The 14,189-nt window shown below is 44.2% G+C and overlaps 1 protein-coding gene across 1 annotated transcript; it reads left to right on the top strand.

The window, feature by feature from the left end:
• The first annotated feature begins 11,419 nt into the window (after positions 1–11,419).
• On the top strand, positions 11,420–13,748 carry LOC133930651 (protein SHORT INTERNODES 1-like). Its single transcript, XM_062377344.1, has 3 exons — positions 11,420–11,856; positions 12,183–12,893; positions 13,030–13,748. The coding sequence occupies exons 2-3, from the start codon at positions 12,263–12,265 to the stop codon at positions 13,401–13,403; spliced, it is 1,005 nt and encodes a 334-aa protein (XP_062233328.1). The 5' UTR covers positions 11,420–11,856; positions 12,183–12,262; the 3' UTR covers positions 13,404–13,748.
• The last annotated feature ends 441 nt before the right edge of the window (positions 13,749–14,189 follow it).

Raw genomic sequence — 14,189 nt, 5'->3', positions numbered from 1 at the left:
TCTCAATGACTACTTAGTTACTTCCACGCGAAACAACAATATATAGGATGTGTAGTTCAAGGTGTCAGTGTTTCATGGACACGCATGTTCAATTTTTTTTGCCATGTCGACGCATATCGCTATGTCGAATGCGGTGTGACACGTGCGGTCGTGTCCAAGATTGGAAGAGGAGGAGGAGACGGACTTGTAGCATCAAAGAAATCATGTCGGCGTGTAGCAGTGGGCCGCCGCACGCCTCCTATCCCATTTCGCCGGCCACCGTTCATATCAGATATTTGAGCCACGGGGGAGAGGAGGAGGAGGAGACAACGACAGGAGAGAACAGGAGGCGGCGAACGGGGGGGGGGGGGGGGAGTGGAGGAGTTAGAGTAATGGAGATAAAGCTGGGCCGGAGAAGAAAGGGGCCAACAACTGGCAGTCCATTTCAACATTTATTCTTTTCTATTTTTTTTCTCTTTTTAGCCTTAATAAATCTTGTGAATTAAATCAGAACTATGAATCTACGATTTTATCTCTTTCCAGTGTATTAAAATAGAGGCAGATCTTTGTGTCATACATATATTTATTATTAATAATAATATATTAGAAGAATCATTGAATCATATATTCTCGAATTTGCCGAGTCGAACATCCGCACCTGATTTAGACTCTGACTCCCACACCCGTGTCCCGTAACATACTTTGATTTGATCATTTTTACTTACAGAGATCGCCTTTTTTATTTATATCTCCTTTTGAGCATTTTGGGGCCTCATGTGTCGTACATGCCTCTAATATGTACTCAATTTCAATCATCTCTCTGTTGTCGAATTCACGTTAATTGTACTTAGTAAAACAATACATAATTTATATATATATGTATATATGTATATGTATATGTATATGTATATGCATTATTTAGCCTCCCAACTTAGGACAAATTAAACACTTGGTTGGCACTCACAAATAATTCTCTACATTTACCGCGATCGCTTCTATTAAAGGATCTCCGCTACGAGAGATGCCTCTGATCATAAATTTAAACAGAATTTAGACCATGTATCAAGAGCAGGGACACTTAATTATACGAGCATATAGTTGATCTTCCTCTTCCCTGGTGCAGAGGATCCCTGCACTCCAGGGCCTGGTGTGCGCTTTACATGATGATCAGCAATCTTTTTAAGGCAAAGGAGATCATGAATTCATGATCGAGGCACTGACAGGTTCTAGACCAAGTGGTGTCAATGCCATGCAGCAGCAGCTGCTGCTGCAGAGCTTCAGAAAGCCAAGAGCATATGGCGACGACAAGACACCAATTTCAAACGCCATGGCCATAACACAACACAAGGGAATCAAATTATTTAACTATTTTTTCATTTTTATTGTGTACTAATTCAATCTCTTACTAATATATGAGACCACTTGAGTCACTTACATTAGGCTATAGTGATAAATCTGTTGTCACTCACCTGATAAAAATAGTAAATAGTTAAATACCCGTCATTAAGCTGTTGTTTATTCCTCACCCTACTGCTGCTACAACTACATGAAAAAAGGCCATGGATGACGGCGGTAACCATCATGAGAGACTAGTCCCGCATCCATTACTAAAAAATGTTATTAATGACTATTTATAAATGACGGGTAAGAACCCATTGCCAATAAGGTTATAGGTCATAGATCGTAATCGTGGCCCATCATCAATAAGTGTCTCCTATGTACTAACCCGTCACTTATATCTGCAACCAATGTGCTAGAGAGAATACATAAGTGATGGGTAACCTAGTTACTCGTCACTTATGTTAAGACATAAGTGACGCGTAAAAAGTGTAACATCTTGAGTTTTGCATACTAATTTATAGCAAAATTCACTTCAAATTAATTTTTTTATTAATTAAACCAACTAAAATCAATGAAAAGTACATATTCAAATATATTGAATTGGCTAGGTATTCCAAAATGCGCTAATTATTTCCAAAATAATCCCTCTATTGAATTGGTGCATATGCATTGGTTTATTGATTTTATGGTTCTTTGAGTGGAGTTTTGAAACGGAATGTCTCTCAATTTCAAAACTATTCTTAGATTTTATTCAGTTCAAGTCCAAATTGAATTCAAGTCTTTTGATTCAAATCATATTCAAAATCTCAAGATCCAAATCCAAATCACAATTCAAATGTCCCCATTTGAATTTGTGCACAAAACCTAACTCAAATCCAAATTCAAAAACTCTCTTTTATATTCATCCCAAAACTTTTCTCCTTTTCTTTTTTCTTTTCCCTTTTCTTCTCATTGGGCCAAATTCCCCTCTCCTTCTCCCTCGCGCGGCACAATCAGTCTAGCCTTCTTCCCCTCTCCTTCTCCCTCGTGTGGCCCAGCCAGCCCAGCCTTCTTCCCCTCTCCTTCTCCCTCGTGTGGCCCAGCCAGCCCAGCCTTCTTCCCCCTCCTTCTTTCGTGCTCAGCTAGCTCGCGCGCATCACCAGCCCAGCCTACCCACGTGCACAACCCTGCTCGCCCGCGTCGCCTTCCTCCCCCTCCATCACGACACCGCGCCACGCTGTCCCTTGCCACCGCAACGGCCGGCGCGAGCCACTTGCCCTCTCTCGCCCATCCAACCGCACTCTCCCGCTATTTCTCCCTCTCTCCGCTCTCTCTCTCTCTCTCTCTCTCTCTCTCTCTCTCTCTCTCTCTCTCTCTCTCTCTCTCTCTCTCTCGCAACCCGAGAGCCTGACGTTGTGTGACTTCCTTGGCGTAGTGCAGCCATGCCGCATAAATTAAGGTGGGCTCCACCTCGCCACCTCATTGTCATGCTGCTCGCCAATGACCGCAGGATGACACGAGTCTAGCACCACCTCAAGCCAAGCAGTAAGGCTACAAATATGGTAGTCATCCTCTCTCATTCCCCCTTTTTCCCTATTTCACCGCCACCGCTCCATTCGTCTACGTTGTAGCTCTGTCGTTACCGACCTGCCCCACGTGCTGCTGAGGAGCACAAGGAGTCTGCCAATGTCCCTGTGTCGCCACCCGTCCACCAGGAGCCCAACGGGAGGCCGCCCGCGCCAAAGCTGAGCTATTCCACCACCACTACACCGTCGCTCCATCGACCGCTGTCTAGGTCCTTATCGTTTTCGAGCGTGGTGAGCACCCCAGTCCCCTAGGGCCACCTCCTAGGTAGCATGCAGCTGCCCTAGTGCCTTCCTTTCACGTGGCTGCGTATAGCTCGTGGGTTTTGCTCTGCCGTCGTGAAAAGGCTCACCGCTGGCATGCTTGTTCCTCTATGTGGGTCCGGCCATCATGCCGTGAAGCCCAGGGGCGCAAGGCCCTGTTTTCCTTGCAGGTTGTTCCCTCCTAGTGCAGGGAAGGTGCTGCCCAATTTTCTTGTGCCACTGGCATCTCCTCCGGCTGCTGTCTGGTGCTGCCCCAGTCCTGGCCCACCGTCGATGAGCCCCTAGCCGAGTTCCCCATCGCGCATAGATAACCAACCCTAGCTTCTCATCGTGGGATTCCGGTGGGAGCGCGGTTCTGATGAGCTCGCCGGTGCAGCTCCACCATACACCCATTTGGCACCCAGCGCATCCACGCGCCTGCGCATGCATAGACCGGTCGCAGGCCACTGCTCGGCGCGCGCATCGCTGGTCTGCCAGGCCAGCCCGACCACCATGGGCCTCGCCCTAGTGGGTCAGTGCAGCTTCAACAACCCACAAACCAAACAGCCCAACCCGAGCGAGCCCAATACTATGCAATCCAAGCCCGGACCACCAATTCGAGCCATTCATGCAGACCCGGTACTGTTCATGTGGGTCCCACTAATAAATAATGTCATTTCATATTTTTTCTGATTTAGTTTTACATTAAATCTTTCGGGAGTCATAACTTCTCCGTTTTGGCTCTGATTTTTTCATTCTTTCACCGAAATTCAGCTAAATTCGAGATCTACCCATCTATCGCAGTGTGCTATCTATTAGCACTCATTTGCCTTTACATTTGGTGTTATTGATTCTTCTCTAGTATAGCTCTTTTATGATCGTAGTCGCAATTGCAGAGCCACCTAAGTTTTGCGAGCACTGCGCAGGAAGCATCGGGAGCGAGAAAGATCCTAATTATGACCAAGGTTTAGAAAAGAACTTCAAAGAAGGCAAGTCCTATTTTTCTTGATCATATTGAACCTATGTTTTCAAATAATCTACATGATCAACTAAAACTAGACTTATTATCGCATGTACTATATAATGCACTTTTACAAACTGCTAGTAATAGTTAATCCTATCAAACACTTGTCATGCCTTAAATATATCATCCAGAATACATTTCACCATAGCATTACCTATTGTTATATATATTAACGATGGACAACGCCTTAATATCTAGCATGCTTAGGGTGGAATACGTCACCTCGGAGACGTCACTTTGAAATGCATCTTTTCGGAGATGACGATTTATTGTTATCAATGTTAACTCATATACTATGAATCCTTGATAGTTGTGAGTTCTGTGATAGTTATGAAATCTTTGATGTCATGTGGGATATGATGGGAAATATTTAAAAATGGGGGAAAACTGTACTATTTTGGTTAGGGTATGTGGAGTAGTACTCTAGATAAGGATGCTCTTGGGGGTTTGAGTTACCTCTGTGGTATTCATTACTAGAAGATACATGCCCTAGCCGTTTAAGGACTGGGTCATTTCGCCGTCATGCTTAAGCTATTAAAATGCTCCTTTGCAACCTCGATATGTAAAATGCTTCTATGCATTCATCTGGTGTACATTCCATTCACACCGAACCATCCAGTGATTTAAACATTCTCTTCTTTTACTTGAAAATACTCCGGTGCAACTATCTCTATGATCACCAGACTATCCGGTGATTTCATCCTTCTTCTTCAACAGTTGCATCCTCTCTGGTAGGAATGCTCTAGTGAGATCATCAGGTGTGCACAAGCTAAACACCATACCATCCGATCAACTAATCATCGCTCTTTAGCACTTGCAACCCTCTCTGCAAGAATTGCTCCAGTATATATCTTCCGTTGATCACTGCACCATACGGTGGGTTGTTCCAATTTGCCTTATGAGCAGAAACACTCCGGTGAGTACACGGGTCATAACACTGGACTATATGGTGTCTTCTTTCTCCTATGCTGAGAATACTCCAGTTTTTATAGCCTTCAGCATATTGGACCATCAGGTGAGAACAAATCTCCTAGGACTGCTCCAATTTAACCAAACTTTATCCCGATTGTGGTGGCTTATTCATGTATTGCATCCATAAAACCTACTAACATATATTCTTGACAAATATATTAGTCTCATTGAATATGTTGTCATTAATCACCAAAATTATAATCATAACCTAATAGGGTCATTTTCGCTACAACACATCTGTGGGAGCACTACCAATTTGTGATGGAGAACTAGCTACAAACACATAGAAGAACATCTACAAACATAGAGAAGAATAGACCATGGCTCGGCCAGAGCATCGGCTACAATGGATCATTCGGGCATCACACTGAGAAGAACATATTACGGCTCGATCGGAGCATAGGCTACAACAGCTAGGCTAGGCATCACACAGCGAAGAAGAATCACTGTGACAAACGGCTCGGCTCGGCGGCGAGGTCGACTGCGGCGCACACGTAGGAAAGCGACGGCGCCGGGCTCCTGGTCCGACGAGACGGTGGCTTGTTCATCGACGGGGCCGACATCAGCACGAGAGACCTCCTCCTCCTCTGGGACATCGACAGGCTCCTGGTCTGATGAGACAGTGACGACGGAGGCGAACTCCTGGGCTTGAAGGCGGGTCAGGAAAATTAGGGCTAGGACTTAGGACTTAGATAAAACGACACGGAGGAGGGCGGGGACTCAACCAATATATACTATAAGGTCATAGGTAATAGATGAATACTATAACCTGTCACCTATTATCACCATCCGTCACTTATAATAAGTCATAGGTATCACCTGTCACCTATGATCTATAATCAGTGACCGGTGAAAAAAGTCATAGGTGACGGGTGAACAGTATCACCCATCACATATCACGTGTAATAAATGACGAGTGAATATTACCACCCGTCACCTATCATTTTGATATAAATCTTCCAGATTTAAATTCATAAATTGTTATGTAGAATTCTACACTTAATTTAAATTCATAAATTTGACATTAATATTACAAATTCAAATAACTTGAAACCTAAAATTTAAATTTGATATTAATATTACAAATTCATCATTAATATTACAAATTTAATATATATATAGGGCCCGATGCAGTTTTTTTTATTAGAGCACTTGTAAGAGTACTCGATTGTCTGATTCGATCTCGGAACCAAGTTGTGAACCTTCGCAAATGTTGCCTCGAAACCCAAGCTTCGGTTTGTCCAGGATTCTCTTCATGTAGCATCTGCTTGTGTTTATCGACATATGGGTACACTTCGCTCATTTGTTGCAGCACAAAGAAATGAGCTTGGTCATATGCCTTGGGATCCTGAGTTGTAGCCATCTTCTCCAGAACCCCTACACCCGCGAGCCTCCTCTCATGGCGAGACTTAAGCATGTCAATTGGTTTATTTGGGTCAATGTAGTCAACGGACCACTCCAATGTCTCCTCTACCGCATAACCCCGCATGATGCATCCCTCAGGAAAGGCTCGGTTCCTTTCATACGATTTGAGAACTCTCATATATATCTCGTATGGAAACATGTGATGCGGGAACACGGGGCCAAGGTGGTGTATCTCCTTCACAAGGTGAGCAGTGAGATGTACCATGATATTGAAAAGTGAGGGTGGAAAATACACCTCAAGATTAAATAGTCTCAAAGTACCTTTTTTCTAGCTCCTACAGCGAGTCGGATCGAGCACCTTTTGTTTAATTTCATTGAAGAAAAAGCACTAGCTTAGGATAGCCTTGCGAACCTTAATTAGGATGATATTTCTAATAGCTACCACAAGCAGTGACGTCATCATCACATGGCAATCGTGGGACTTCATCATAGCGAAATTCATTTTCAGCTCATGCGTCGAAACAAGTCCTACGATGTTAGACGAGTAATCGGAGGAAACTTTCACACTATGCAAGAACTCGTAGAATTCTTTTTTCTCCTTCTTGGATAGAATGATAACTGCTAGGGTAGATGTTTTTCTTTGTCTGTACCATATGCATGGAGCTCCAACCTTAAGCCCATTTCTTGAAGGTCAGCTCATGCATTCTTTCTTCTTCCCTTCATTTGGAGCAATGTATTGATCAGATTCTCGCAGATATTCTTCTTTACATACATGTTGTCGATAGAGTGGCAAACATCTAATTTTTCCTAATACTCTAGCTCGAATAGTACTGATTTCTTGTTGCACATTCCTAATTGTTCATCATTCTTGGAGGATCATTTTTTATTGCTAAGAACAATATTGATATTCTTAATCTGATTGTGAACATCTTCCCCACTGAAATACCTTAGAGGTAACGCTTTTTATCTTGTGCCATCGAACTATTTGTCCATGTTTCAGTACGAGTGCTTGTTGGGAAGGAAACATCGATGCCGTATGTGCACTATTTTCTTTGAGTTGGTCAAACTCAAACTGCATGTGTCATCTAAGCTATAGGGGCAAGCTTCACCTTTTCTTTTGCTCTGATCTAACAAGTTACGATGTGCTGGCAGATTATTGATGGTGACAAACAATATAGTGTGCAAGGTAAAATACTCTTGATTGTACTGATCCTAAATCTCGACGCCTTCTGACCAGATTTTCTTAAGATCGTTGACTAAAGGCCTGAGGTACACATTGATATCGTTGCTAAGTTGTTTCGGTCCTAATATCAAGATCGACAATATAATGTATTTTCGCTTGTTACAAAGTTAGGGTGGAAAGTTATAAATCGACAATACAATAGACTAGGTACTATGAGAGGTACTCATGTTACCGAATGAATTCATGTCATCTGTGGATAGCAAACCTTATATTTCTCAATTCTTCAGCTAACTAACCAAATGTGGAATCAATGATTCGTCACTAAGTGGAATCCACCGGGTACCGTATCATTGTATCATTCTTACGGCCCTCTTTATGCCAACATACCAATTGGGCCTCCTTACTGCTGGCAAACAAACGTTTCAGATGGAGAATTACAGGAAAATACCGCACCATCTTCTTAGGAGACCCTTTACTTTTCTTGCCTACATCTCTGTCAGCACCATCATTTCTATGTTTATATCGATGGGTTCCACAAACGGGGCATTGATCCAACATTGCATACTCTCCATAAAATAAAATACAATACTGCTTACATACATGTATTTTTTTTCTATTTCCAGCCCTAAAAGACCAATTATCTTCTTCGCGTTGTAGACGCCCTCGGAAACCAAGTTCCCCACTGGTAGCATGTCCCTTAGCAGATCCAGCAATACTTCAAAACTCTTGTCAGTCCCACATAAATTCCTAAAATTTAGCAAACTCACCATTGTTATACTCATCGCCGCTCGACATCCCGCACCATCTGATCCACATTCTCCACAAAATCTTTAAGATCATTATCATTGAAACCTAAAATGTTCTCGTCCCTGAGATCATGATCCATATTAGCATGTGTAAATTCTCTCTCACTCGTTAATGCATTCCTCGCCATGTTTGTTACAACATGTATACTTCTCTTTAAATCCACATATGATCAAGTGTGTATGGACAATGTCTGGTTTTGAAAACTTGATGGACAATACATTGATGTTTCATCATGATCTTTCTTATCCACCAAAGCAGAACTCATAAAATATTTCACCCCGCTCAGGTACTTTAGATAAGTCTGGGTCTTAGGATACATCCAACTTCTGTCCATCATCGACAATGTAAAAACATTTATTAAGCATGCGATTAAAAATTTCATACAATTATACTGGATCAGTTACATCTCGTGATAGATCGGCAAAACCTAGTATTAAATCTAACATAAATACAACTCACTTGTACTAAGATTTTAGATAAAAATATAAAATGACCGATTATAACTCAAAGCACGACAAATCTACCAAACAGGAGTTAGAGGAGTAGAAAAGAGAGAAATGTAAATCTTCAAAGACTTAGCACCAATTCGAACTTCAAATGAATAAAATATTATAGAATCTTTAGCAAAATCGGAGAAAATTGCCAGAAAATCATCAGAACTGTGCACGCAGTATTATTGATTACCATTGGCTGCGCACAGTAGTTGACCAGATCTTATAACAGATCTAAGTCATAAATAACGAGTAGTCTTTTGACCTGTTACTTATAATTGATGCAGGAAGACTTATCACATATGATAGATCATAATTGATGGATCATAGCATAACCTATTACTTATGACTAGTACAAAGAGATCCGTTATTTATGATCTGATCACAAGTAAACTCGTTACCGATATGAGAAGTGATAGATTAATATATGATCCGTCGTTAAATTGTACTCCCTCTGATTGCAAATATAGATCGTTTTAGCTTTCTCAACTATTCTCTAAATATAAGTCATTCTCAAACTTTTATGCACTTTTTTCTATTTTGTTCCCTTCTTACCTTTGTTTAATAAATAGTATCACTCTCATAAATAAATGTGTTATTTTTTCCAATACAGAATAAATAAGGAGCAACAAGATCATTCAATCTACTTTTTTAATCTTTATGCATAAGTCTAAAATAATCTATATTTAAAATCAGAGAGAGTATTAGAGCATCTCCAACCGACTACTCATATTTGACCCCCTATTCCTCTTATTTAGGGACTCCTCATCCAGATTTCATCCCCTATTTCTCAACACGTTCCAACCGACCCCTCATATTTGACCCCCTATATTCGAATCACCTCTATTTTATTAATATTTGGTAACTCTCTCCCCTCTCTCCCTCTCTCTCTCTCCCCTCTCTCCCTCTCTCTCTCCCCTCTCTCCCAAATGAGGGGTTGGATGAGGAGTCCCTAGATGTAGAGGGTGAGGGATGAGATTTGAGGGTTCCTCAAATAAAGGGGGTCGAATAGGGGGTCGGTTGAAGACTGTTTTTCATCGTTTTTTCCTCAAATATAGGATAGGGGTGAGAAAAGAGCTCGGTTGGAGATGCTCTTAGTTTGTATGTTTTTAATGTACACTGCCTCCCTGATGGCGTTCGAGAACGGGTTGAAGAGAGACGGCGGGCCCCACAGGGCAACGGCGGCTTTCACGGAGCCCGACACACGTCCTGGATTCCCGCCACGTGGCGAGGCATGCGCCGTCCGCTCGCGCCTAGACGGCCAGGATGGTCCCACCCTACGCTTTCCCTCGGGGTTTTAAACTCGCTCAGCTACGGGCACTGGCAAGAGTAGCTGTTCCCGGCCGTCCCGTTTCCCTTTTTCACTGCTCACCTGCAAATTCAGCTTTCTGGTGATGGCACCGGCGGGATGAACTCCCAACAGGTTTTTAGAGTGCGTGCAACATATCTTGTCTCCAAGGTACTACTGTACCAGCATGCAATGTTTGTCCCAAAAGATTTTGTTCACATTGCTAGTAGAGATGTAGGAATATCTTTCTGAATATTATACTGTTTGCTGGTACTCACAATTACCATAATAAAGCTACATTTTTTTGACTTTAAGTATATATTATTAATCAATTTCTATATTAACATATACTGAAAAAGATAAAACTCTCCTCGCAATAAAAATAGAAAGAACTAGTTTCTTAATTAACACTTCTTTGCATCTACAACATTACTTTCTCTTGTATGCATCTATACATTTAGTAAAACTGTTGTTTCTGACTAACACATTCAGTATAACAATATCTATGGACACAATATTAGCTACTTAATGCTCTATTATTAAGCAAGATTTAAGTTTATGCACGAATTATATTGTTGCAGCTGGTAGGCTCCATGCATGCATAGTACGTTACTTTTGACCATGCCTAGCTAAGTGGAGCTACCTATATATGTAGTGTTGTTCTTGTACTTCCGGTAGCTAACATATAATTTACAATTATATTTTTTTTTCAAATAAAAAAGACATGCATGTTCTGTTCTTCACAATAATCATAAACAACGTCTATTTTCTCTTTATATATTTAATAAAATTATTCTAATATTTTCTAGAACAATTGCCGTGCATGGTTTGTATTTATCCATTGGACACCGACATCAAATAATAGAATAATACACAGAGATAACAGAAAGAAATTATTTTACCAACTACCAAGTGCAGTGCATGCGAGTCGGGGGAAGACGACGACCGCACTGCAAAGGTATTCTCCTGTCAGTAAAAATTCCTCCCTGTCCTCTGTCGCCATGGAGTCATGCTGTTATTGACAAGGCAGGCGCAGCTAGCTCTGGTAATAATGCAACAAGGCAAGGTACAAAATGTAAAAGCAAGGCAAAAGCAAAGCAAAACAAACTGTCCAAAAGAAAGAAAGAAAAGAACATTCTCTCTCATCCCCCTCTCTCTCTATTTCTTCTTTTTTCCTCTCTTGCACCCCTAGTTCTCTCATCTGGTTGGGTAGACAGAAAAGGGAGCACGCAAGGGAACGAAGAGAGAGATAGGGGGGTGGTGAGGTGTGTGAGCAATAAATAGAAATTAAGGTCCGAGCCGCATCCATGGCGGCGTTTGCAGGCGCCCTCGAATTTCTCCCCTGCACTCACTCCTCTCTCGCATCTCTCTCCTCCCTTCTATTCTTCTTCCTCTTCTTTATATAGCCTCACACTTCGCCTCCTCACCACCTCAAAAAGCATCTTGCTTGTTCTCTATCTCTACCTCAGCTGCTAAGCTCCTCCTCCTTCTAGTGAGAGAAAGAAAGAGAGCCTAATTAGACCCAAGAGGCCAAGAGAGGAAAGGAATTAACCAAGAAGAGGAGGATTAGAGGCAGGCTACCTATTTTCAGCAAAGGCAAGGTGAGTAGTACTAGTAGTGGTAGTATTGATGCATGAGTGATGAGGAGGAGCTAGTAGAGTGGAGTCACACAAGTTTCTCTCACTACTCCTACAACATGCATATGCCTATCCTCTCCTATGTATGGTTACACAAATCTCTCTCTATGTCTATGTGCTTCTCACTACAGATCTATGATCTATCTATCCACTAGTGAGCTATGTCAACCTATGTATGCAGCTCATCTAACCTACATGCACACAACTCCATGCTTTGTTGCCTTGTTCTGTTGCTGTTGAATCTGCAGCTTTTTTTTAATCCCAAGATCTCTACTTGTTCTTTGCTGCAGGAGCTAGGAGAGAGGAGGGGCTGAGAAGGCTTCTTTGTGTTGCACTCGCTCATCTTGATGGGTGGTGGTTGCTGCCTGGCATGGCTGGGTTCTCTCTGAGAGGCGGAGGCGGAGGCGGAGGAGGAGGGAGAGGCGGCGACCACCAGATCGGTGCCGACAGCCTGTTCCTGTACGCTCGCGGGGCAGCCGCCGCGGCCGCCGAAACGGCAGGCAGCGGCGGCGGGGGCGGGGGGATAGGGTTCCAGCTATGGCACCCACACCAGCAGGCGGCGGCGGCCGTGCCGCACACATCGCAGTTCTTCTCCTCCGGCGTGGCCACGGGCGTCGTGCTGGGGTTCTCGTCCCATGATGGAGGCGGCGGGATAGGTGGCCCCGGCGGCGGGGGCGCCGGCGGCGGCAGGGCGGGGACGAGCTGTCAGGACTGCGGCAACAACGCCAAGAAGGACTGCACCCACATGCGGTGCCGCACCTGCTGCCGCAGCCGCGGGTTCAGCTGCCCCACCCACGTGAAGAGCACCTGGGTCCCCGCCGCCAAGCGCCGCGAGCGCCAGCAGCAGCTCGCCGCGCTCTTCCGCGGCGCGGCCAACAACAACAGCGCCAGCGCCGCCGCTGCCGCTGCGGCCGCCAGCAAGCGGCCACGCGAGCTCGTCCGCTCCCTCGGCCGCTTGCCATCTGCCACCTCCGCCATGCTCGCCACCACCACCTCCTCAGGTACGTCACTCCTCACTCCTTACTTGTGCTACGCACTCCATAACTCCATTACACCACGGTCACGCTATTGCGCGCGCTCCCGCACATGGCATGGCGCGCCGATCGATCTTACCAAATGATGATGATGTGGTTCTAGGCGACTGCAGCGGCGGGAGGTTCCCGCCGGAGCTGAGCGTGGAGGCGGTGTTCCGGTGCGTGAGGATCGGAGCGGTGGACGAGCCGGACGCGGAGCTCGCGTACCAGACGGCGGTGAGCATCGGCGGGCACACGTTCAAGGGCATCCTGCGTGACCACGGCCCGGCCGACGACGCGGCTGTGGGCCAGCTGCCGCCGTCCTCGGCGGAGTACCACCAGCTGACGCAGGGGAGGGAAGGGTCGTCGCCGGCCGGGAGCAGCGAGGCGGCAGCCACGGCAGCGACGTCCGCGGCGGTGCTGATGGACCCCTACCCGACGCCGATCGGCGCCTTCGCCGCAGGCACCCAGTTCTTCCCTCATAACCCTAGAACCTAGCTAGCTAGCTTCTTGAATTCCTATCCTAGCTTAATTCCTTCATGGTTTCATTTCCTGCCAAATTAAGATTATGAGCATGAGCTAAGTCGTCGTCGTGATCAGCAAACAAAACCAAGACAAGAAGAAGAGAAGAGTTTCGATTATTACTACCCATTTCAGTCGTTGATCGATGAACACTAATGCGCGATCGATCGAGCATAATGTTGTTAGCTAGAGCTAGTAGTGCTACTTTAATTTGTCGATGAACCTTTCGAGTTGATTAATTAGCCACCTTAATGCAATGCAAAGAGAAGATAATTTAAGTGTAGCAGCTTCCTCAAATGATGAGAGTTGAATTTTCCTCAATTATTTACCCCCTTTGACATGCAGCATGTGATTACTAGTGTTATTTAGTTGATTAAGTTAATCCCTTGAGTACTAATACTACTATATATATAAGTAGCTAGTACCACGTAGATCACAATGTGCCTTGCTTGGATAAATTTTCTTTTGTATTCATGCATGGGGGAAGCTTCTCTCTGGCTTTGGCTTATGCAAGGTTGGGCGTTTCTTGGTGCTTTTTATATGTTTTGTTGCATGTTTGGGATCTACCGATGCATGAATGTTTCCCAGTTTGGTTCTTTTTAAGCAGCTAGCTGTTGTGCCTTGGGATGGATGAGCAATCGGTTTGTGCATGCTTGCTCCAGAACATGGGAAGCACAGTAGTATTTCTATGCATTTTGCAGGGATTGATGTGGCTTTTGGATTAGTTCCTTTGGCTAATCTCGACAATGCTGCCTCTTGTGC

Source organism: Phragmites australis, chromosome 10, assembly GCF_958298935.1.
Source record: "Phragmites australis chromosome 10, lpPhrAust1.1, whole genome shotgun sequence".
Taxonomy (NCBI): domain Eukaryota; kingdom Viridiplantae; phylum Streptophyta; class Magnoliopsida; order Poales; family Poaceae; genus Phragmites; species Phragmites australis.
Note: the sequence above shows the minus strand (reverse complement) of the source record. Positions and strands in the feature narration are given on the sequence as shown.